General features: G+C 38.2%; 1 protein-coding gene across 1 annotated transcript in view; it reads right to left on the bottom strand.

Moving 5' to 3' along the window:
- Nucleotides 1-3,673: 3,673 nt before the first annotated feature.
- Nucleotides 3,674-23,877, bottom strand: part of TSHZ2 (teashirt zinc finger homeobox 2) — a 173,342-nt gene continuing 153,138 nt past the window's right edge. Inside the window, exon 2 of the mRNA XM_019548147.1 lies at nt 3,674-7,106. Coding sequence (XP_019403692.1) covers nt 4,036-7,106 — 3,071 coding nt within the window. The 3' untranslated portion in view covers nt 3,674-4,035. The remainder of the gene's footprint in view (nt 7,107-23,877) is intronic.

The raw sequence follows: 23,877 nt of genomic DNA, 5'->3' as shown, positions 1-23,877 counted from the left end.
TTATAGCTGAATGCTTTAACTGCATTAGGAGCCATTTGATGAACAATCATGATTGCCTGCTCATTTTCAACAATAGAGGGCAAGTTAGTGTCAGTGCATTAGAGGATTTTCAGTTCTGCTCTGCTCTTTCTTCCATTTACCATGGAATGTCAGTTGTCTCCTATAAAGTAGAAAAAAACCTCTGTAGATGCTTTAAACTTGATGGTTAAAAAAAGACAAAGGAGGAAACAGAGAGAAAAACTGTTTATCATTATGACTCATTTTTTGTTTTGCAGCAGCCTTACTTTCAAATTAGTTCATTCCAGGTAGCTGCTTGTTTACTTACCAGGGGCTTTTGAAAAAGAAATCTTCCCCACCAGCCTGGTAAATTTAAATTTATAAAGACTCATTAAAAAAAAAGTTTTAAATAATATTATATAGAGCATCTAATACTGAAGTTCAGTATACACCAGTTTACAGTCACTGTCATCACCTGAATTTAAAGGCAAGGTACGTGATTATATATACATCCTCCTCCCAGAGGAAAACGTATTTCTAATTCAGCTGCAGAAATGAACAAATGTTTTTAAAGGTATAAGACCAAGCAGAATTTTTGAGCTAATTAAAGCAATGCTCCATAATGTTTATGGGCTTTCATTTGAAGAATAGCAAAAACAACAGAAAATTTGCAGCTGGTAAAATGAAATGCCATCAGATACTTAGAAATTGAAAATAACATTACATTATACTACTATACACATTTTGGTTTGAAAAATTCAAGAAAACCAAAAGCAGAGATGACTATAAAGCAGATATATACACACATTTACATTTACCAGGAATTTATTCCAAATCACTGATAAACAGCCCCACTGAAGTCTTTAAAAAACACCACGCCCACCTTTTCGCATTTCCGCCTGCCCCTTCATGAATTTATATTTTTAATACTATATACCTTATTTTTCAAACATGGATTTCAACAGTAACTTTCATTTTCAATACGGGAAATATTTTAATCACTGCCATAGTCTGGATAAATTTTTCCCACTCTTTTTGCTGCATTTTTTATTAGCGCTTATATTTTGTTTATTTCTGCTTTGATGCAACATTTTGTACAATTAATGCAGAAACATTTATGCATTTTAAATGTCTAAGTATGCTTTATATTTATTTTCTCTAAATACTTCACACTTTTCAATTACCATACATATTAAATACATGAGTTTCTGCTGGCACAGTCCTTAAGAAGTACTGTATGCTAAAATTAGAATATATATTGAATCCTTACCATGCTGTTTTTAAGATAAGGAAGCTTTAAAAATCCTTGTTATTTGTCCTGGTCTTCTTGCAGAGATCAGGAAACAACCCATATGAATAAACTTCTGGCTCAACATTTTTAGCATAGTCAGAACTTAGGCAAGCTAAGAGCTCAAAAATGGTAATAAAATCTTTACAGTGCTATCCAAAATACCCCATAATTTCACACAATTTGTGCTATCATGCATACCAACTAAAATTATAGTTCCAGGTAACAGTGCTATCACTCTGTCATCACACTTTAAATATATTCTTTCAAAGGTAGGATACAGTCTGCATGCTGATATATATTAGATATGTGCGAGTATTAAAGGGATGACCATTTCTAGGTACCCAAAAACTAATAAAGCAGTGTGTTCTTCATATAGGCTTACCTCAAGTTAGTAAAGCTGGCAAATATATTCCTTTGGGTTTACTGCCACTCAGAACCCACATTTTTCTGAGCATTTCTAAAAGACTTCTTTTGGTGTATTCCAGTCCCCAAATTTCATTAGAATAATAATGGGTATATACGGTTGTGTCTCCAGATTTCTTTAGAGCAGTAATGTGTATATATGGTTGTGTATTTGAGTTGTTTTAATAACACCACCCTTACAAAGGGACGTTAGACACAAATCAGTGAATATGCACCAAGTATTAAGTCATGAAGATGCCAAAATAATTTTTAAAGTCATATATTGAGCAAATAGCTTTTGTTTGATGGGATCCAAATTATTGGTTTGCCCACTGGATCGCTAGTATAAAAATGCAAATGTCAGTACTTTAATGAATGCTTTCTGGTGGTGAAAAAAGGCTGGTTCCTTTTTTCTCCCCCTCCCTCCCCCCCCCAAAGTCTCTCTTCATTTTGATATTTTGGCATTTTTTGGATTTTGAATCATTAGGAAATGGCAAGGTGGAAAAATATCAGTTATAATCAAGGAAACAAAGGACATTTATTCTTTTTTTTTTTTTAATTGGGCACTAAAGTTAGGTGAATGATGATTCCTACCAAGGAATATTGGCAGCTTTCATTTTTTTTTTATTCTGAAACTCGCTTTTGCGTTCACATCTAAAGATGATGTTTAGAAAACATACATTTTTCCATGATGCAGAACGCCTGCACATGCTCTATGCAAAACTTAAGAACTATTATATTTGAATTATATACTACTTTTCCCCAAATTATCCCTTTTTGATAATTTTTTTAATGACTCCAAAGTAACAGGACTTAAGCCATAAAGAGGGCTTGTGCCAGCTCCAAGAGCATAGGGATGAAAGCAAATTTTAAAAGCTGGGTGACTCTTTGCAGCCAACAAATTTGAAAACTGTACACAAAAGTGAATTCATCCCAGAGTGTTCATACCCTCGTCTTGTCAGAGAACAGCAGTAGTATCACATGGCCCACATGGCAAATCACATAATAGCTTTCCTGTTGAATATGCATGATCAATCCATACTGTAAAAAAGTCCAAAAGATATTCAAATAAAGAATGCATTGGAGGAAATTTTAATTTGCCTGTGGATAGTCTGCAAGCGGAAAAGGAGGCTGAATTTTCCAAAGACATTATTTGCTGAGAATTATTCACACAGCCCTGCTGGTTACAAATACTTCAGAACTGGAAACATCTATTTGGACTTCCAATTGATGTGTTTCTTATTAATTTAAATCAAGAAATGTCAGGTTTGGGAGTTAAGTAATATTAAAAATGCTATAAATTATGTATCAGCTAAACAGTATATTAGACATCATAAACATTGGATGTGACTGTACTCCAAGCTATGCATCTCCTTCAGCAAAGAAAATAGCTACATTAGTACAAAAAGCATCCTGAAATCTGTCTTTTTGTCAAAGGTTCAGCTTGTGATAAAAGCTATTGATTCTCTCAATGAAGAATCTAAAAGCCCCATATTCGCCATTGATCTACACCCAAAACTTTCACTAGAGAACATGGGGCATGGCACGGTGATACTGAACTGAGCACTAGGATCACGCTGACAACATGGCCTGGAGCTTTCAAGAATAAAGAACAAATGGATGGGGATGAAGGAGTGAAACGGTTACTCAGAATAACTCAGAAGAAAGTCTACTAGTATCACCGGTGAGGGAAGCTATTATAAGATACAATGCAAAACAACATTGCTTACCCAAAGGAGAGCAAAACCCACGTTTTAGATCATCAAAAGAATTTCAGCGTTCTTAACAGAATAAATGGACCAAAGCCTAGTTTTAAGCAACTAGGCATTTGGGATTATTGAGATTCTCATAATCAAAGTTACATTATCTTTCTCTCCCTTCCCAAAGTAAGTGTGATGGTTTATTAGCAATGGAAAGAAGAAAAGTCAGTCAGTCCTTGGAACTATGAAGGAGAAGGGATTAAAAACACAGTGGAAACATGGCTGTGAAAGCAGAAGAGTAGCCATTTATTTGCTCTGTTCATGCTAAACTGAATAGTATGCAGACAAAAAATAATTCTTAGAAACAGGAAAATAGAGTTGTGGAAAAGTGGGGAAACAATTAGGTTGAAAACATTACAAAAAAAAGCAACTTTTCAATACAAGCCAATGTAGTAATGCATTTAGCAAGCTTTGTTCTTCAGAGCAGTGTAAAAATGGACCTGCACATCTAAACTGACTAATGCATCAGTATATTTTACATTTCACGGTTTTCTATGTTTAAGAAAGCACAAGTGCTTCAAGAGATCTCCTTACAGTCATGAAATTTAAACTCACTATGGAGTTGGAGCATGCATACCTTAAGAGTTATTCTTCATCCACTTCTGCTACAAATTGTGAGTGGTGTTCTGGTGACTTGCTGTGTGTTTTGCTTAGATGAAGTTTTACTGCATGTTTGCTCGCAAATGTCCGACAGCACAACTTACATTTGAACTTACAGTCTGTGTCCTCTTCTCCAGCTATTGTTTCAGGCGATCTTTGAACTGAAACTCTAGAGATTTCTTGCTCTACCTTGGTTTGCTGTTCCACAGCCAGCCTGTTCATGTCTTTCATTTGGAAACCTAGATGAGATTCTAAGTGACTAATGTAAGTCGATGGCGTTCTAAACTGAGATGCACAGTCACTGCAATAAAAGATCGGGTGCCCTTTGTCCATGTTTTTCAAAAACTTTGTTCCTCCAGTTTTCCGCAGCTGGTACTTGACATTTGCCAGCCAATGGCTGATGGTGGTCATTGACAGTCCAGTAAACTTAGAAATCTGCATGCGTTCTTGAGGACCGAGATCAGATAATAAATATTTACCTTCAGACGTCTGGAAGAGGCTGGAAGCAAACTGAGCTTGTAAAATCAGGAGATGCTGAGGGTTCCAGTTGGACTGCCTGCCCTTGCGTTTATGTAGAGTGGAAACTTCTGCGGAGACATCCTCAAAACGTCGGACGTCCATTTCCAATTTCATCGACGGGATCCTAGATGACGCAGCAGGTTTTGGTGTTGTAGCTTTGGGAAGAACTTTGACCATGTCTGCAATGTCAGACAAAGCATGTTTCTGAGGTGGGGAAGTACAAGATTGTGCTTGTGCTGACTCGGCTTTCTTGCTTTTGGATTTTGTCAGATCTATAGGCTGATCGTTGCTTTCAAACAAATAATGCCTGGATACATTCGCAGGCTTTGGTGGGGTTGGGGCAGGTGACAAAACAGGTTTCTCCATCATATTTAAATTAGGTTTGTGAAACATAGAAATTGTGCTCGAGCTGGGGCTGGAATTGGATTGGGCCCGTAAAGGCTCAGTGGCTTTGCCCAAGTGATTATTCAATACAGACTGCAGGGCACTCAGTGGGTTGATACAAGGCAGTTCAGAAGAGTGGTTTGTGGCAGCACAGCCATTGCTAAGGGTAGACACAGTTGACTCTTTAGGTTTTGCCTTTTCCTTCTCAGTGTCTTCTTTTGTTTTGTCCTCCTCTTTCAAGGGGCATGGCTCTGTCTTTTTTGGCTCTACAGAGGCCTCAGATTTGGGGGGATTTTCTCCTTCACTCTGACAGAGCATGGCAGGGTCAGGCTGGATGCCCTCTTTAGCATAGTCCTTTTGTACTTCTTCTTTGTCATCCATTTCCTTCTTCACTTGAGTGCACTGGGACATATTTGCTGAAAGAGGAACCAGAGGCATAACTTTCCACTTTGGAGCAATGGGCCTCAATTTATTGGTCATCGTTGGCCTGATCTGCAGGACTTGGGAACCCACTGGTAAAGACGGTTTAGCTCCCTCTGACAGCTGATAGGCTGCATGAATACTAGGATATGCACTCCAGCTGGGAGCTCCATTTTGAGCTTTGTTGATGGCTGTCGTGACTGTGTTTTCCAAGGACTTTAAAATATCCCCACCACCTTTTGAACCATCTTCTAAATCTTCTTCCCTTAGATACTGGTATTTCATGGTAGGGTCTAATGGTTTCTGAAGGACATCTTCATATTCTTCCGTTTTTACCACTTTCTCATCTTTGTTTACATCATCAAGTTTGTCTTTTTTACTCTCTTTCTTTAGCTCGGGTACAGGTGCTATGCAATCTGAAGACGCATTACTGGATGGTTTCGAAACCTGAGTGTCGTTGGTTGGCACCTCAGACAGAGACTGCATTTTCTCCACAGCCAAAGGATCTAGAACTAGTTGCTTTCCTTTCTTTGAAGCCGAACTTGTGACTTTCAAGAAATGGCCAGTGACCATCATGTGAGTGGTGAGCTGCTGCAAGGTGTCATGTGAACTCCCACATTCCATGCACTTCAAAATCTGAGATTTACAGGCCTCAAACTGCCACGTGTAGCTGGCACCATTTTGGTAACCGTAGCGGTTGTTAGACGACAACTGCAGATTTGCATTCTTTTGAGGAGAAAACGTATCTGAGAAAGATCCCGTCGTGGAATCTGGGGAACAAGGCCGATTAACATCAAACACACGCTTCTTTGCTGGAGTGACCATTTTTGAAGAAATGGTGGGTACTGGCTCCTTCAAAGGCACTTTTTGGTAGTGTTTTGTTTTTATCATGTGAACACTCAGGTCTTGAAGGGAATCAAAAGAGTCACCGCAGAACATACATTTTAGGACTTTTTGTGCATCTTCCTTGTCCATATCCTGAAAGGCCCTTTTCCGGGGCTTTGAGTAGCTGGTTGGTCTGTGCTTGTCCTTTTTATGGTTGTCATCTTGGTAATGACCAGTTTCATTCATATGGACCGTTAGCTCTACCAAGGTGTCATAGGCAGCACTGCATTGCCTGCACCGAAACCTGCTAGCACCTGTGAATACAGTTCCACACATTTTGCTGCTTTGTCTGTAGAGCTGGACTGAACTGAACAAGTTTGGTTTGGTGACAGGTCTGGAAGGTAAATTCTGTTGCAAGCTTTTTGACAATGCATCTTGGTGCCAATCAAAGTCGGCTTTGTTACTTCCATTTCTGTTGTCGCAACCCCTCTTCTCAGAGTTAGACAACTTGAAACCCAGCCCTAAGCCTGTCCAATAAGAGTCTGACAGTATGTTGGCATAGACCGCTGTCATCTTATCCATGCAATTATGTGCTTCATTCTGAGGTTTAGGGTGGGTGTTGGTTTTTGGATTATGAGCCTCTCTCAAGCAAATACTTTTAATATCTGCCACCTGGTCACTAGCATCACTTAATAGTGATTCATTTTCTGCATCCTGATTGGATATATGACTTACAGGAGAATTCTGGTAGCTAAAACTTCCTTTCTGCTCGGGACCCACTTCATGTTCTTCATCTGTACCAGTATCATTGCTGCCCTGAAGTTGGGCTGTTGAATTACTGTCATCACCATCCTCTTCTTCCTCCTTTATTTCTTCGTCCTCCTTTAAATCTTCCTCTTGGACATAACCTGAAATGTAACATCAATATATGAAAAAACACATTACAGGAGAATACTGCAATTTGATTTCTCTAGTTTCACTATGTACTTTCCCTACCAGACTTCATTTTCATCTACAACTTTATTGTCTGTTAGTACCGGGAGTGAAAAAGCCAAATGATGTCTTTTTGTAGAGCTTGCTGCTTTTTATTGGCAGATGATCATAATTCCTTGTAACTGCCAGTGATTCTGAGTTAATAATTTTCTTGTCATAGGAATATAATTCTAACTATCCTGTAATGGGACAGCTGGAAAAATCATATGTGAGAATTTTAAGTTCACAGTAAAAGCTTCAAATCTATATCAAATTGTTATTGGCCTGAGAAAAAGGCATAGGCCAGGAATAGAAGAAAAATAATTACTGTAATCTTCCTGGTTCATTGAATCATCAAGGTACAGTAATCTTTTACTACCTGATCGCCTAAATTGTACACAGAATGTACACAAATATCTTTATGCCAACATGCTACACTGGAAATATTAATACATTTAACCTAAGCCCCCTTGTGTATAAATGGGACATTCTGGATAAAGAAAATTATGCTTTGATAAAACAAATATTCTAGGGCAAGAGTCTGAGCACCCGTGGAAGGGTGTTCCCATAGATGACAGCAAGACCAAAAAAGTCAAGCAAGTCCAGTCTGATCTCCTTTGACAAATGTACTGTTGTAATTAATAAGATGAACTTGATACTAGTGGAGCTGTAAATTATAAATTAATTAAGGAATTCAGTTATTATCTTGTGTGTGTGTGTGTGTGTGTGTGTGTGTGTGTGTGTGTGTGTGTGTCACTAAATCAGGGGTAATGCCACTGAAGCAAATGGAACCTGGTAAAAATTGTCAAGAGGGAGAAGTAAAATGGATTCGTAGACTGAAATCCTGGCCTCATTACTGTCTATTGCTAAATTCCCATTTGTTCAATACAGCCAAGATTTCACCCTCATACTTGAATGGGGATGACTAGAGCTGGACAAGTACCACAAATACTCTCTCACAACCCTGCTTCAGGCCATGCTCAGGCCTCTTCCTTGTACGCCGTGGGCCTGTCTACATGAGAGGTTTACTGTGCAGTTGACTGATTAGGTGCTCAGCATCTACATGTGAACCCCTATTAGGCTAGAGTAAACTAATCTACTCCACACCGGGATAGTACTTGAAAATATTTGTATTTCCAAGTGCTAACCTGCTGTGGAGTAAAATAACTCCGTAGCAGTGCACATATAGACCCTGGAAGGGATGGCTGGGGCACAAGGGTGCTTCAGTGGGGCTGCTCTGCCCCAGCGCAATGTGCTGAGATCCCGGGAGCATATACAGATGCATGCCTAGCAGCAATAAACTCCAGAGCTAGCACTGCGCCTTAACAGGCACATATAGATGTACTCCATAAGTAGAAATTTAGTTGACACAAGCATGCATGGTACCCAAACTTTAAATTCATCTTCTTACAAGAATTGTTTGGCTGGTTAGTCGCGGAGCACAACGAGTGTTTCTAACCCTCATGATTTCATTAAAAGATTCATGTTATTCAATATTTTTTCCTGAACTGTCAGCTCCTGGAATAAATATGCAAAAATTAGGAAATAATTTTGCAACAAAGTGATCAGGGCCTCGTGATTCTGGAGAAATACTTGGAAATGTGAACCCTCAAGGTTCAAAAAACAGAAGAAAAAAAATAAAAAAAATCCATATTTAAGTTATTTGTTAAAAATCTCTAAATGTTTAAACCAATCTTGTGGCTACTGGGGCCTCTTTATGATTCCTGCACACCTGAATTTAGCATTACTGGGTAAATGATTCCTGAGTCAAGGGGATCCTTCCATTTGAAATATTAACAGCGGTGATGAAAATATGGGGCGGGGGAAGAACTTTCTGTGAAATAATTTTCAGAAATTCATTTCAAATTTTCAGCTAATCATAGCTAAAGCAAACAGAGCAGAGTTGAGAATCACATAAGGAACTTCAGGCTAAATGTTTGCAAGTCAAGGAAAAGAAGAAGGAGTTTAGAACAACAAAAAAAATGAGTAGATCTACTTGTAGAGATCTTGTGAATAATAAACAAAAGAGATTAAATTCACTGGATACATTTCTTTTTTTGCAAGTTGTTCGCTCGGCTCTAGGAAGAATACCGATTACATCATTCTTACAGCCTTCTCTGGCTGATTGTTCCATGGGGATGATACTAGCAAGCTTCTCAATCAGAGGTAAAGATAACAGCAATGACTATGAATGAATGACTGCGTGCCATGTATAATGTGATGAAATAACAATAATACATATCATAATGATAATAATACTGTGTAATTCAATAGATTCTTTCAACCAAGAATTTCAAAGCGCTTGTCAAACACCAAATAATTAAGCCTCTCAATATCCCTGTAGCAGTGGCGCTCAACCTTTTTAGACTCAAGGCACCCCTCAATAGACTTTGCTGCATCTCTTAACCGACTCAAGGCACCCCTTGGAAAATGCTGACTTTTAGTTTTCACTTGCCTTTTTTACTACAGAAAGATAAGAGAGCCATTTCTTCTGCTGCAAAGAACTCAGAAAGACCTCGCCAGGTCAGAATGGTTTTAACACTATTCACTCCTACCTGAAATCTCTGGATTTACTATATGAATCAAGTTTGCACACCTAACAGTGCAACATCATGTAGCATCCTGGAAAGGATCTCAAGACACCCTCAGGTGGGCAAACTGAGGTACAGACAGCTTAAAGGACGTGTGCAGGGAAAGGCAGCAATTACAGGCAGAACTGGGAACAGCACTCAGGTGTTCCAACTCCTCGCTTGGTTCTCTAACAACTAGATGATGTTTTCCTTGCCTTCCCTTATGAGCTCATGTGTGTGTGTGTACGGGGGCGAGAGCTATGACACATCATGAATAGTAATCTTGTTAAACAAACAGCATGAACTGATGAGCAGGACTGACATTGTTCTTGTGGTGTTAGAGATACTGTATAGTGTAGGTAGCAACACTGGACTCCTGCCAACATGCATCACAGTGCCAAGCATATTACAATGAGCAAAACAAAAATAAAGAGGGAATCAACTAAAGGAATCATAAGAAAAGCATGCACAATAAACAGATTTCACAGCTGTGAGTCGGTGTTGATTTGATTCTCTGTTTCTGTATCAACTAGTGGAATAACATTAACCCCATTTTTCATGAGAAAGGGCATTTTTCTTTGGAAGCTAAGTACTGGAGTCTTGTCCTCACAATAATCTGTCCTTCTAAATGGATTTACTAGAAGGAGCAAAAGTGCCAGACAGCTGCACATACCCCACAATACAGATAAAATGTTATGCTTAATTAGACATTGACATGTTTACTATAAAATTTACAGAAGAGTAACTCATGCCAAGAAGTCCTCTTTCTTTATTTTCCCTTTTTTTGTGTCTGCATAACATACAGACGCACTCTAATGAAAGTGATAAGGTAACTTATCAGGAAGCACCATCAAAAATTCACAAAAGCATCAATCAAGTCTGTTTTAATAATGGTTAAGAAGTCCAGGTAGCTTTAAACACACCTTTTAATATCATGCATTTTAAACCATTCACTTGAAATTATTTTATTTGCTCCTATTCTACCATGATTTCATTGCTTCTTTCCACCATGGAGAACATAAAACACCAACAGATTCTTCCTGTGCCTGAAAAAGAGTGTTTGTGCCCAAAAGTTTGCATAAAACAATTTGTCCAACTATTTAGTTGGTCTAATAAAATATATCACCATCTGCCCAAAGAACCTTGTCTGCCTTCATTTGTTCTGGGCGTTCTGAGGAGGAAGGCAAGGCCTTTTGAATGCAAGCAGGCTGCTTGTATAATAAATGCATGTACCCTCCCATCTAAGATCTGTTTGGTATGGTTTCACCATTTGTAAAGCATTGTATAAATGCCTACGAAGTGGATGAATTAATTTAAATACTTATTTAATAGACGGAACAATCTGAGTATTTTAGAAGGAGATTTTGGTTCTGCACACTGTTCGTTTACATGGGCTTTAACCCTGGCTATACCTACACACACATACACACACACACACACGCATCTAAATAGAGAATGGTAGTATCCATGTATTACACTGCAGATACAGTTAATAGGTTGTATTTAAAATGCATAATAAGCAAACTCACTGGCACTTTACCCGCTATTTTTTCTCCTGGACTTACTCTAACATTCCCTACCTCTGAGCAATTCAAACAGTTCCCATGAACACAAACAAATAAATGGAATAATAGCAGATAAACGCTTCCTTCTTTTCTCCAACTCAGAATTTTTCCAAGAAAATTAAAACTGTCTAGTCAAAAGTATAATATAGGCAGTTGGCCATTCTGAAGAAGTGATTGGCTTTACGTCTGCTATCTTGCCAGCTAAGCACAAAACAGGAACTTTCTAGTCTTGGATATGGGCAATTCAGGGCCGCCTAGAAGAAAATACAGCACTCTCTTTTAGCTTAAATAAAGCCTGAAATATTGAATCTCAAAATCACAACACTGTTATGGCCAAATAAAAATAACCGTAGGTCAGTGTGAGATGTTTCTAAACTGTTGTTTGCAATGCTTTATCCCCCTTTGAGCTTTCTGCAGTTGCCCGCAGAGGAACCAAAGTATCATGGGGTTATAGGGGGAGGGGGAGGTATTTAGAAAACAGTACCATTTTTTTTTTAACTAAAATTTCCCTAAAATAGTTTAAAATGGAAACAAAGCAATTAAATAAATGGGCCAATCTACAGTAAAAATTCACAAGCCATGTTGTGGCCTTCAAGCCCCATTTTGATTTATCTTAAAAATTTGGTCTTTTTTGTGTCAAACATACTCTGTTTAAGTCCCTCACACCAACCCAATAACATGCAGCCTAGACCAGATTATACATCAACTGTGAACTTGGACAGGAGTGTGTGAATACATTTTTTTTTTAATATGCACTTTTACCATTAATTTTCTAGCAGGAGATTCTATTTTTGGTCAATTTTGCTTTTTTCCAAATACAGAAACATTTCTTTATATATATATATATATATATATAGATATAGATATAGATATATGTTTCTTTCCAAGACTGGAAAATTTATTTTCTGCCAAGAATAGGGACAGTGAATTATTGTCCAGAACAACACTGCTAATCCACGTAAAACCCATACACCATCTGTACTTTTTCATATATATATTCCAATTTTACTTGAAATAACATCATTAGTACAGGAATCTTACAGTGCTATAAGGTGATCTTGTTTCCTTCTTGTCTGGCTTGAACTCAAACATCTTTTCGGTTTTGGCAAAAGCTGTTTCTTTCTCTGAAATATTTCATGCAGATAATGGATAATGACCACTTCTCATTCCTTTTTCTCGAAACTGTCTAACTACATTAGCTATCCAAAGACAAATCATAACGTGGCTCTTTGTCTAAGTTCATGGCTGTAGATTCATCCCAGTTTGAAAAGCAACTGAAAAGATAAATTGGCACTCGCAGAAAAATCCATCTCTACTCTACTAGATAGATCCTATGGTGAAGGTATTTTGGAATTTAGCAAAACTGAAGCTAATGGGACACTATAGAAATTTAATCATGCTTTATAGAAATAATGCTCCAAACCAACTGCCTTTGCAATATGGGAATGAGTAATACAGCCTATGGGGTTGTTTTCAGCTTATAGTATAGAAGTCTATGCAGTGTCTATCACTTTCCATTAAATGCTAGGATGCTTAGGATCTAGAACTGAGTTATCATTCTCTATTAAGTTATGCAGGACCCTTTCAGAAGAGCATGGCAAACCTTTGTCTATCTTAAAACCATAGGAATAAAACAGAGAACACCACCAAGGCTCTCTAGACCAACTTCTTTGAAAGTGCACTCCTATGGTCCTATGGATTTTTGTTTTACAATCCTGTGAATAGATCTTGTATGTCCTCAAGATCTTGAGAAAATCCTGAATACAATAAACTGGCTGTGTGCCATGGAGTCATTAGACATGTCAGACATGTAGAAATTGTTAGCAATATTATATTCATCAACATTATGTATAGGTGCTTCCCAATCAGTATTAAATTGGCCAGCAATGGGATTTCTATTACTTCTCTTGTGATGCTGTTTCCCAATCTAACAGACTTTATGGTCATCAGTAGGATATATTCTCTAACTGTCAGCCAACATTTTTTTTGCATAATATTTCATCCAATGAATTTCCACAGTTCCTAGCACATGTAAAATTGTATTTTTATCTCACATGTAGTTTTCTACTATTCTGAACTCCCAACTTGTCCAGGAAACTACAGCAGGTCACATTGTGGCTAAAAACCAGTAGAAGCACGTAAATAACATCTTCTGGTCTTCTCATAATTGTCCACTGGAGACCGAGTTAAATTGCTGACCCTCAACTGCCCTTCAATCTCACAGCAGCTGGAAAGGGGAGATATTCTCACCATTAGCTGTCTGCTTATGGAAACAGCTTTAGAGATGTCCCTTAAACCTATTACATCAGCATGAGTTGAGGGAAGAGCTTGTTCTCAGCCTCTTTCATTTACTACATTATGGTTATATTAGAGTGTTCAATTCAAGAGCTACATTACTGTGCAGAATAAAAGCAATAGAATAAAAACAATAAAAACTCAGCTACAGTCACCTCTGAATGCCCATCTCAGTAAGAGAGGTGTGGGGTCCATGGAAGAGGTAGTTCATGTAATGTCCTAACGCCTGTATGGAAAATCAGTGGCAGTGTGGCCATGTGCCAGCATGGAGTGGCATTTGCCGTAACTGTGTTTTAGCACAGGAAGCCAACTTCACAGGCCATAACTATTATTTATATATGGTGATGAAATAAGCCAATTTTGGACTTTCATCCTGCTATTCTGTAAATACAGTTTCATTATAAAGTTCATTATAACAGTCTGATTCTCTACGATTGAGAAAAGCAATGTGCCAATTGACTTGGGGGGGAGGCTTTCAACAGCACAGAACTGGATCATGCCCTTTCCGAATTCCGCTGAACTATATCGTGTGTCCAGTGTCAAAATCACACAGGTTAAGATAAGAACATATTTTCCATAAACTGGGTTTGTAAACCCTAAGCAAAACCAGCAATAAAACAGGAACCAATAATAAACGTACATCTGAAAAGAAGAAGAAGAGAGAAGGGCTTTCCACTAAAACTAAGATTCCAAAAACCAGAATGGGGAAGGAGCCATAATGGATCTTCCAGCTGACTTGCTTTCTCTAAGGCCTAGGTCAGCCTTGTCTACATAGTCAGCCATCACAATGTAAGATCCAAAACAATTTAAATCACACCAACCCTGCTCCAAGTTCAGCCAGTCTGATGTACTGCATTTCTAGATACCGTTTTTGTTTCACAAATGTATGCAACTGTGCTTAGGGTCAACACCCCAGATGCCATACCTGAAAGCTTACCATGTTAATACAAAAATTTACCTTAGGTTAAGAGGCTCATGTCTGTTGTTCCCTACAAAGTCCTGAAATTCATCATTTTGCTTCTGTTATTTTAACCAGCTGACACTGGACATGCTTAAGCCAGTATTTTCCTCGATGTGTGCGGCTCTTAGCAAAGTCTAAGTAAGCATATAAGTTTGAACGTACATGTTTTTGCCTTTACAATCATTTGCAAGTGAAAATATGAGAAATCAGATATCTAGTTATCTTTTTTGGGCCTAATCCTATTGCCAATTGAAAACCAAGCCTTTAAATGTTAGCTTGATGAAGTAGAACATATAAACATCAGTATAAGTTGTATGCAAAAAATAAGCAGTTAAAAAGGTGACAGATATTTTGAAAAATGAGGCTTCGTTTGACTGAAAATATGTGCTAGCAGTGAATTTGAGTCAGAGGTCCAGCTATCTTAGACACATCAATACACCAATGTAAATTAATTTCTTCCAGGAAGTATAAAAGGTGAAACATTTCAGTTCTGTTTGCCTTTTTTAATGCCCCCCTTCTTCTCCTGTCCTATCACGCTTATAAGAAACAGCACAATGGCTTTGTGAAGTTCATATTGTTAATCAGATTTCCAAATCAATTGCTCTTTTTTGCATTGTTGTTTCCCCTCCCTCCTGAATACTCATCTAAATATGTTTAAGTGAAATGAGCTACCAATCAGAATCGCAAAAACGCATATCTATATACACTGAAATTGTAATGAGTCTTACCAGTGTATTGCTAGCACTTTGGTTCATTTGATATGAACTTTGTTTTTTTAAAGTACCACATGGTAAGGCTTTGAAACTTCAGTTTGTTAAAAAAAACTGTAACAGCCTTACAGCCTTTGAAGTCACTACTGATATAACTCTGAACAGATCCATTCAAGTTCAACTAACATCAGACAAATGTTTAGTGTATCAGAGGAAGCCACAAAAGCAAGGATTTCATCAATATTTCACAACAGCCTCAGGGAAACTGTAGATTGCAATGCTGTAGGGCAGCTAATGGAATTACACACAAGGGTTTTGTACATTTAAAATAAGCAGCTACTAAAAAAATTACCCTTCAGTTTGATAGAAACTGTATAAAACTGCAGATGGGAAACAATTAAATAGCTACCAACATTTATCCATGTCAGCCTGATAGGTCATTTAATAACAGGTATTTCTTTTTTTCTTTTTTTTTTTTTCCTGGTAAGGCAATAATAAAGATTAACATTTATGAAAAGTAGTATAAAATATAGTACAGCCAAATGAATAATTAAAGATGCTTCTGAAGAATTTGTTTGCTATTGTATGGCCATGAAGACTGCATTCCAGTAATGAAATACATTTATATTAAATACAATTATAAATAGAGAGAGGCTGAAAATAATGTTTATGGACACTTGTGCATTTTGATCTTTAAAAGACAAAGACTACTTTGAATCATTTTTCCTACATATGTGGTTTCTCCTCATATTGGGAATTGTGGATTGATTGTCTGGTGTAGCTCACTTTGAATCACTCAGACCTTCTTTTAGAATATGCATGGGGGAAGCTTGAAGCCTGTGAAATTATATCCAATAATCCACTATAAGATCAGCATTTTCTCTGCAAGACTCTTGATCAGAGTCAAGAATTTTGCATATGAAAGCACAATGTAAACTCCAAAGTTAGATCCGTACAATCATATCCCTTTGTACTATTGTATTCAACATGGAAAAATAATAAATATTGTCCCTTTACACAGTTGGTTTAAATGGTTAGAGATGGTCCCATGCTATGGAGAATTCCTGTTTCTATCACTAATTAATGCATGTACAGAGTTTTGAACATGTAGGCCACTATATAACAGACAACCATTATTATTATTGTTTAAAGTAAGCCTAGCTACTTCTTGACCTCTCCAGTTCAAAGGAGACCAACCTGACTAAAAATAATGGGGAAGCCAACGAAATGAAAAATAATTTAAGTGCCAATTGAAGAAAGCATTTAAACATGTTTTTTTTCCATTTGGGACAGCAAATAATCGACTTCCTGCCTTAATATAGGGATTATTGAACAGATATGTTTGATTACTATCATATTGACAGTTAGAAATTAAATTGCAGTATCCTGGCTTCAGAGACAGGGACACAGCTAAATGAGATGACTCTGATGTGAAGGAACCATGGTTAGATGAACATCTGGCCAAGGCACAGGATCTCCTGCATTATAATTCTGGCTATGCTACTGATTGTTATATGGCCTTGGGCAATTCCCTGGTGGTCAGTTCAATGCTTACTGAACTCTACGTGCGCCTTTCCAATAACTTCAATGGACAGTTTTTCAGTTTCCTTTTATGTCTCAGTTTCCTCACCTATTAAATGGGTGAAAGCTGCTGACGGTGCACACTTTCAGGAGATCCTAAGGCATATATACTGTCTGTACAGTGTTCTGAAAATCTGAACTACTACATGAGGGCTCCTCCTTATGATTTGGTGGTGGTAGAGGGAGAGGTTGTAAGTATCCATTAAGGCGTAAGGTTTTTGTGTACCTGAAAAGACTGGTATAAAACTTCAGCTCCTCACTAGAAACTGAACATTAGACCTTGATATTGCCTTATTTCTACATTTTTAAAAACATTACCATACTTTTAAAAGTGTGTTAATAGTATAATATTTGTCCAAATATACAGCTAAGTTGCAACCCCAGTGAGATGTGCCTTCAACAACAGATCGCCAGAAATATTCACAGCTCTATGCTGATTAACCATCATCAAATGCATTGATTCGGCAACACTGTTTGTCTTTTAACATCTCTTTAGATAAGGTGTAAAAGCAGAGTGTGCAGGATCTAACAAATTACAGTCCCTTTTGTCTTCTTTTTTTAATCAACCCAATATACAAATGATATAGAAAAGGTCCGTGGGTTCACTTGTAAAGTCATGCCAAGTTTTAAGTGCGAATGGGATAATTGTGAAAAATGTACAGAACATCAAATGTTTTATCTCCCTCCTCATTTGCCTTTCAGGAACATACTGTTGAAAATGCTGGTCCAAATGAATAGTCTATTTCTTTTGTAATAAATATTATGGCCAGCAAATGCTGACTTTTGACCATTAGACATCCCTGCACTTATAGCCATATAACCATCAAAGCACTAAGCCGGCATGAAGGTCATTACCCCGGCCAGTATCTGCCTTCAACTAACTTCTCAGATATGTAAGCAATAAGCAGTCGCAAGAGATTGATATGATACTTTGTGAGTAATTTGGATGAACTATAACACTAACCCAGTAAAGTATTATAATTTTAAATGTGTCCAGAAAATAATTGAAATTCTGGTTTAGCTTCATCATAATGCACAGTGCCGAGTGTATTTAACAGCTGACTAGTTTAGCATGAATATTGCTTTACAAATGAGGTCATATTGTTTTTAAGAAACAATATTGCTATCAAACATGTTTAGGAGGAAAAGCAAGAGATTATGAGTACACTTTTAACCTTTCTGTCTCTTTCTATCTCTGTTTACTATGGTGATTTAGGTACTCAGTGTTGTTTGAAGGCAAACATAGGAGGTGCTGGCATTTAGAAGAGACCCAGTAATGAGCAACTGGCAGTCAGATTCTTTCTTATTATTACTCTGTCACAAAATCTCTGTTCTACATCACTCCATCTTTGCAACACTGGCCAGAGATGAGAAAGGTCAAAACATCTCCCTCAAACATACAGCATATACATGCACAATGTCATTCCCTGAGTCACATACAATAGTCAGAATTCAATCCATATTATAGACAAGAGCAGAATTCATACAAGCCCGTGCGAAGTTTCATCCCAGTGACGGCTTTTTCCCTCTCGGGGCTAGTGTGTTATAAGCCACAACTATAACACTTAATAAACTGTATCCTTTTATACATTAGTTTTACTCTGCTGTCCTTTCTTTCTCTCCATATTTGTGATTGCACATAGACCCTACAGATTTTATATTGCATGTGTGCACTCGGGCACACATGTGCACGCACACTTACACAGAGTTAACTTCCCAGCTGGAATTCTCTATCATAGACCAAGATCTGATCCCGCACTTTAATTCCTGTTGGAGTCAGTTAGCGCTCGAGGAGCTCAACCCCTTGCAGGATCAGATGCACTGAGAAGCTCATGCAGGTCCAAATTATAAGGTCTACACTGTGTCTGGAGACCAATGGCATCACCTCTGTAGGAGTGACCAGAAGTAAACCCACTTCCACTGAAAGCAACGTCAAAGTTTCAGATTTCAACGGCTGTGTGATCCAGCCTGCCTTAAAACTCTGCTTATCAAAATAATTAAAGGCCAAAGAGTATTCTAATTTAAAGTATTATAAATTAAACAGAGGAAAACACACCTTTAGGGACAAATACAGAAACACAGGGGAAAACACAGCAGTCAAGGGCAAGAGCGTGGATGGAAAACTTCCCATTTGGAAATGCCTCATTATTCTTTCTTTGAGGTTGGGGTCTGTCCCCCATGGAAGAACCAGGCATTTTGCATTCCCAAACCCATGGATTTGAAAGAGTGTCTATAATGCTCAAGGAGAGCCTGGGCTGCCACAAACCAGTGGGAATCTCTGGAAGCATGACTCAAGGGAATCATGGTGCCTTCAGCTCCCTTATTCGCACTCTCTCCAACTTGATGGAGAAAGGGCCATGGCAGTGAATGAGTTTGTTGAGGCTGACTTGGTGCAGCATTAACTTGCAACCAACATACCCTGGTGGTTTGGATAGTATAATTCATTACTGTCCCTTTATAAGAATCCTGTTATTATTACTACTGTTTATTACACTATTGTAGGACTCAAGAGCCCTAATCCTGGACCAGGATCCTACAGTGCTAGACCCTTTACAACCTCAGAAAGAAAGGATGGTACCAGCCCCAGTGAGCTTACAACCTCAGTACACCCTGGGTACATTTCTCCTCTGTCACATACCTTAGCATATTGCCTTGATTTGTGCTGTTTTCATCTGTATACATGAAGGGTTGCATGGAGCCTATTAATAATACTAATACTAATAATTAGCAGTAGTAAGATTAGTACTGTTGATTCAACTCTGTAAGAAACACAGGCAAAACAAATCAATCCATGCCAACTGGAAAGAGCACCCTGCTGGTAGAGGAAATAGATGCTGTTGTTACCTGCCACCTAAAAGAATTAAAAATAATGGATATTTCAGAGGGAAAATATAAGCAATTATTGAAATAAAAATATTAAGTAACGTCCTTTTCCCTGATGTCTCAACTGCACAAAAAAAGCACTTAGAGCAAGGGTCAACACAAGAGCTGCTACAGATTCTAATCACTGCGCTCTCAGGATTGTGTTCCTGTCCTGCCTGAAAGTGATAACTGAAATTTATCATGGCATGGCGTGAAACCCTCTCCCCCCACAAGAAACACAGGCGCCTGCAGCTGCATGGGCTCAGTTTTTTCCTGAATCTCAGCAAGAAATAATAAATATGAGTTATGAAAAAAAATCCAATAATCAGAAAGGTCATTTAATGACAGAAACAACTTCTTTAGAACAGGTGTCATCCTGTAACCACCTCTGGGCTTAGGATGACGGAGCCTGTCCGAGTGCAAGGAGACTACACATTACAGTCTTAATAATGGGAGTTAAGGCCTGCAGGAATCCGTAAAATAGCCCAGTGGGTCAAAAATGCAGACGTTAAAATCCTGGCTGAAAGGTCAGAATACCTGTATTTACAACACACCCAAGTAACAGAATTTTATAAACTTTATAAGCTCAACTCTGCATCCCCTTCTACCGATGCTAATTTTGAAACATTCAAGAGCACACCAAGCCCTCAGATATGGGAAAGAAAAGTGGCAGAGACAAGATCCAAATAATGGAAGACTAATTTAGCTTTTGTTGGGGAGAAACCAAAATATGTATAAAAAAAGCCATGGATAGCTTAAAAAAAAAGAAAAAAAATCTAAGATTCCCTTTGCTGTTCTTCGTGATGTTAAAAAAAAAGTATTAATAATATTCTAGAGTAGAAGCTAGAGCTTGGGGGGAAAAAAAACCCTATCAGTTTTCAATCATTAAATATACATGGTAGGCAGAACTTCCACAGCTTTTTCTGTCCCTTCCATTTCATTGCCCTCCATTCAAGAGCCTGTAATTGCGACTGCATTTCTAGCACTGCACTTTAGAAGTGAAGCAACCATACCTGGGATGTTTATTAAGGCATCATTATATGTCTGTGTGGCATCATTTATATCCCATGGAAAAGACCATGCCAGGTCAAGATCAGCAGTTTGAACAGACAATTCATCAGGTAGAAGCAGGTGGCGGGGCGGTATAAGAAATCACTCGAAAAGAAGCACAAACTGAAATTGATGGAAGTGTAAAAGTAATAAGAAAGTGATCAGTGAAACTACAAACAACAGAAAATAAATCAAAGGAAGCAAGCTGTGGATAGGAAAGCAATCAAGAGGGTTTCCTTAAACCTGAACAGCTTCAATCTGCTGTCAAAATTACCTGAGTCCACGCATAATTGTTTGCCTAGAAATTCTTGTCGGAATGAGCCAGGAAAACACTAATTTCAGGATATGCAAAGAAGAAGACTGGATAAAACATGCTGGATTTCATGTTCTAATGGAAAACAACATTTTGGAGAATGAGACAATCATCCAGATTTTGTTCATTATGTTGACGTTTCCTTCTAGGCCAGCTTATACTGCTATACTGGGCAGAGGAGCCCTGTATAAATGAGAATCAAGGGCAGAGCATTCACAACCAATGAAGAATTTGATATGGAAATAACATAGAACAAAAAGATGGGAAATGTGCAGTAGAAAGGTTAGTAAAAATTGACAAACAGTGCATAATGCAATCTGAATTTTATGCTGAAAAGGTAACTCAGATTGCATAGCAACTCTACTACCTCTTGAATAGCAGAATGTAAAACAGTGGGCGCATCTACTCATGCAACTAATCTGAAGCAATACAGTTTGGAGCAGTTTGAGCTGAAGTATACTAGTCCCAAGCACAGCATCTTCACGTGTGCCTGGAACAGTGGCGATTTGAGCAGTTTACACCAGAGCCAAGAGCCAGGCTCAGGCTCCAGGTGGTAGCATCAGGGAGTGGAGGGGTTGACTGGGACATGAGGGTGCTAAAAGTGCAGCACCATCTGCCTAGGTGCAGGCAGGAGTCTGGCCCCGTGATGGAAGGGCTCACTGGGTACAATATATACCCACAGACATTACCTACACACGCATTTAGTCACAGTTAATTACCCTGCCATAAGATAGTACTGTTGCTGATAATACTATCTTAGTGGTGTTAATTAGTTTATCATGGACTTATATTGGTGCACGTGTAGAAGGTGATGCTTTACTCAATGGCTAATTAGCCTACTTTGCAGTTGACTACATTTGTAGATGCAGCCAGTGTGGGTGAGTTTGAACTTCACATCAGTAAACCTTAGGAATGCAGAAAAACCCTACTTCCCCATTAATAATCAAATTATTTATTCAAGAGAAATTGCTGTTCCTTATCTTTGGCAAGGTATTCTGTTTTTAGAACTGGCTGGCATGATTCCTGTGAGAACTACACCATAACAAACTCAAAACACCGGAAAATGCACGAGGCAGTTGACATGCAAACTGTCCTACAGTTTAAGTGGAGAAAATCCTTCAAGATCTTCTTGAGTAAAACTGATTTGGAACCTATAACATTTAAAAAAAATATGTATTACAGACCAGAACCCATGATAGACAGTCCAGACACTTCTGATACACCAACTGGATTGCAACCTGAAAAGTGCTTCCTTTTTAAAAACTCACTGTTGATTTTTTTTTGTTTGTTTTCTTTCACTCACCATTAGAAGAAATATCTAAAGCCATGTTTACACCAGCAACAAAAGGGTTTTGCATAAACTAATCAACATGTATAAAAATCTAAGTGTAGGCCAGTCAAACTGTAATTGTCGCTGGTGACCCTATAAGGTTTACTTTGACCATCTAAGCAGGTGTTAATGCAGCAGTATACTTGTCTGCATTAGGATTTTAATTTGCATTATTTAACTTGGATTAACCAAATAAACATTTAAAAGTACCTCTTCTTCCTTGTGTAGGTGTGGAATTTGTTTTCTGTGTATACAAGACATGGGGGGGGACTTTTTTCTTTATTTGGTTGTATTGTGCATTCAACAACACTTTGTGCATTATCCATTTCATTGTTTCTTCAGCATGATCAAGTTTCTCCTGTTACTTGTGTGAGTCCTTTGAACAAAAACAGGAGCCAGGAAAATATTTTAAGTATGAGGAAGACTCAAGGGCAGGTGTCGTACTTGCTATTATTGTGGACTGAGTTGCTTAAAACTAACTACATTTTAAAGAGAGGACTCTGATGCACAACAAAACAAACCACTTCAATACATTTATAAAGACATGGGAAAACCTTTTCTTTTTCATCTTCTCAAAATTAATTCTGTTTAGAGGAGATGGATGGCTTGGTAACGTGGTCTTGCTGTCTAGCATTCAAATGTCTGTGGCCCCTAAAGTAGCCACTTAGCAATGGAGACATTGTACCAGGAAAAAGTCACCAAACCTGTAGGCTGCAGAGATGTATATATTTAATGACTGTTGGTGAAGTATGGGATCAGGTCTACTGAACAAGTCAGGAGGATATGCAAGTCTCCAAAGTCTCATGGAACATAGGAAGCATCGACCATGAGCTAGCCCTGACCTACGAATTATTAACCAAATTTTATTTTTGTCAGAACCTTAAGCTTTCTTGTGATAATTGGCCCAACATTTTCATTCACCTGGAGCCAAGTTCATCACTGGTGCAATTTCTCCAAGGTAGATAGAATTACCAGGGGGAAAAGGTGGGCTCACTATTTTGGGGGGAGGTGTTTCTTGGCTGTGTCCACGGGGTATCCTTTATCCTGGTGTTAAAACTAGCTCATCAGTTCATTTCTTGTGAACAGACACGGATATATTAGTTAAAAAAAACCCCACCCTCTGTCTTTGGAAAGAGAGAATTAAAATTTATCAGCCCCATTCTGTGAGCCACTAGCATATACTCAGAAGGCATTTTTTTCCTCCTTTGTGTCTCACCCTCTACATTACACCTTTGACATTTATTGGTGGATCACAGGACCAAAATTTGAAGCCTAGTTGTGCAGTTGCGTAAATCTGGAGTAACTGCAGCAAGGAGTGCCTGTGGATTTACTGCACTGCAATAAGCACCGAATGCAATTCATCACTTCAGACTATAGACAGAACAGTCAAACTTCTCCACTTCCCTAATCATTAATCTAAAAAAGACTACCTGATGATTTCCCGTGTTAGTCGCCAACCTGCTCGTTCCC

The sequence above is a fragment of the Crocodylus porosus genome, unplaced genomic scaffold (assembly GCF_001723895.1).
Source record: "Crocodylus porosus isolate Cpor-Errol unplaced genomic scaffold, CroPor_comp1, whole genome shotgun sequence".
NCBI lineage: Eukaryota > Metazoa > Chordata > Crocodylia > Crocodylidae > Crocodylus > Crocodylus porosus.
This window is presented reverse-complemented; position numbering and strand designations above follow the sequence as displayed.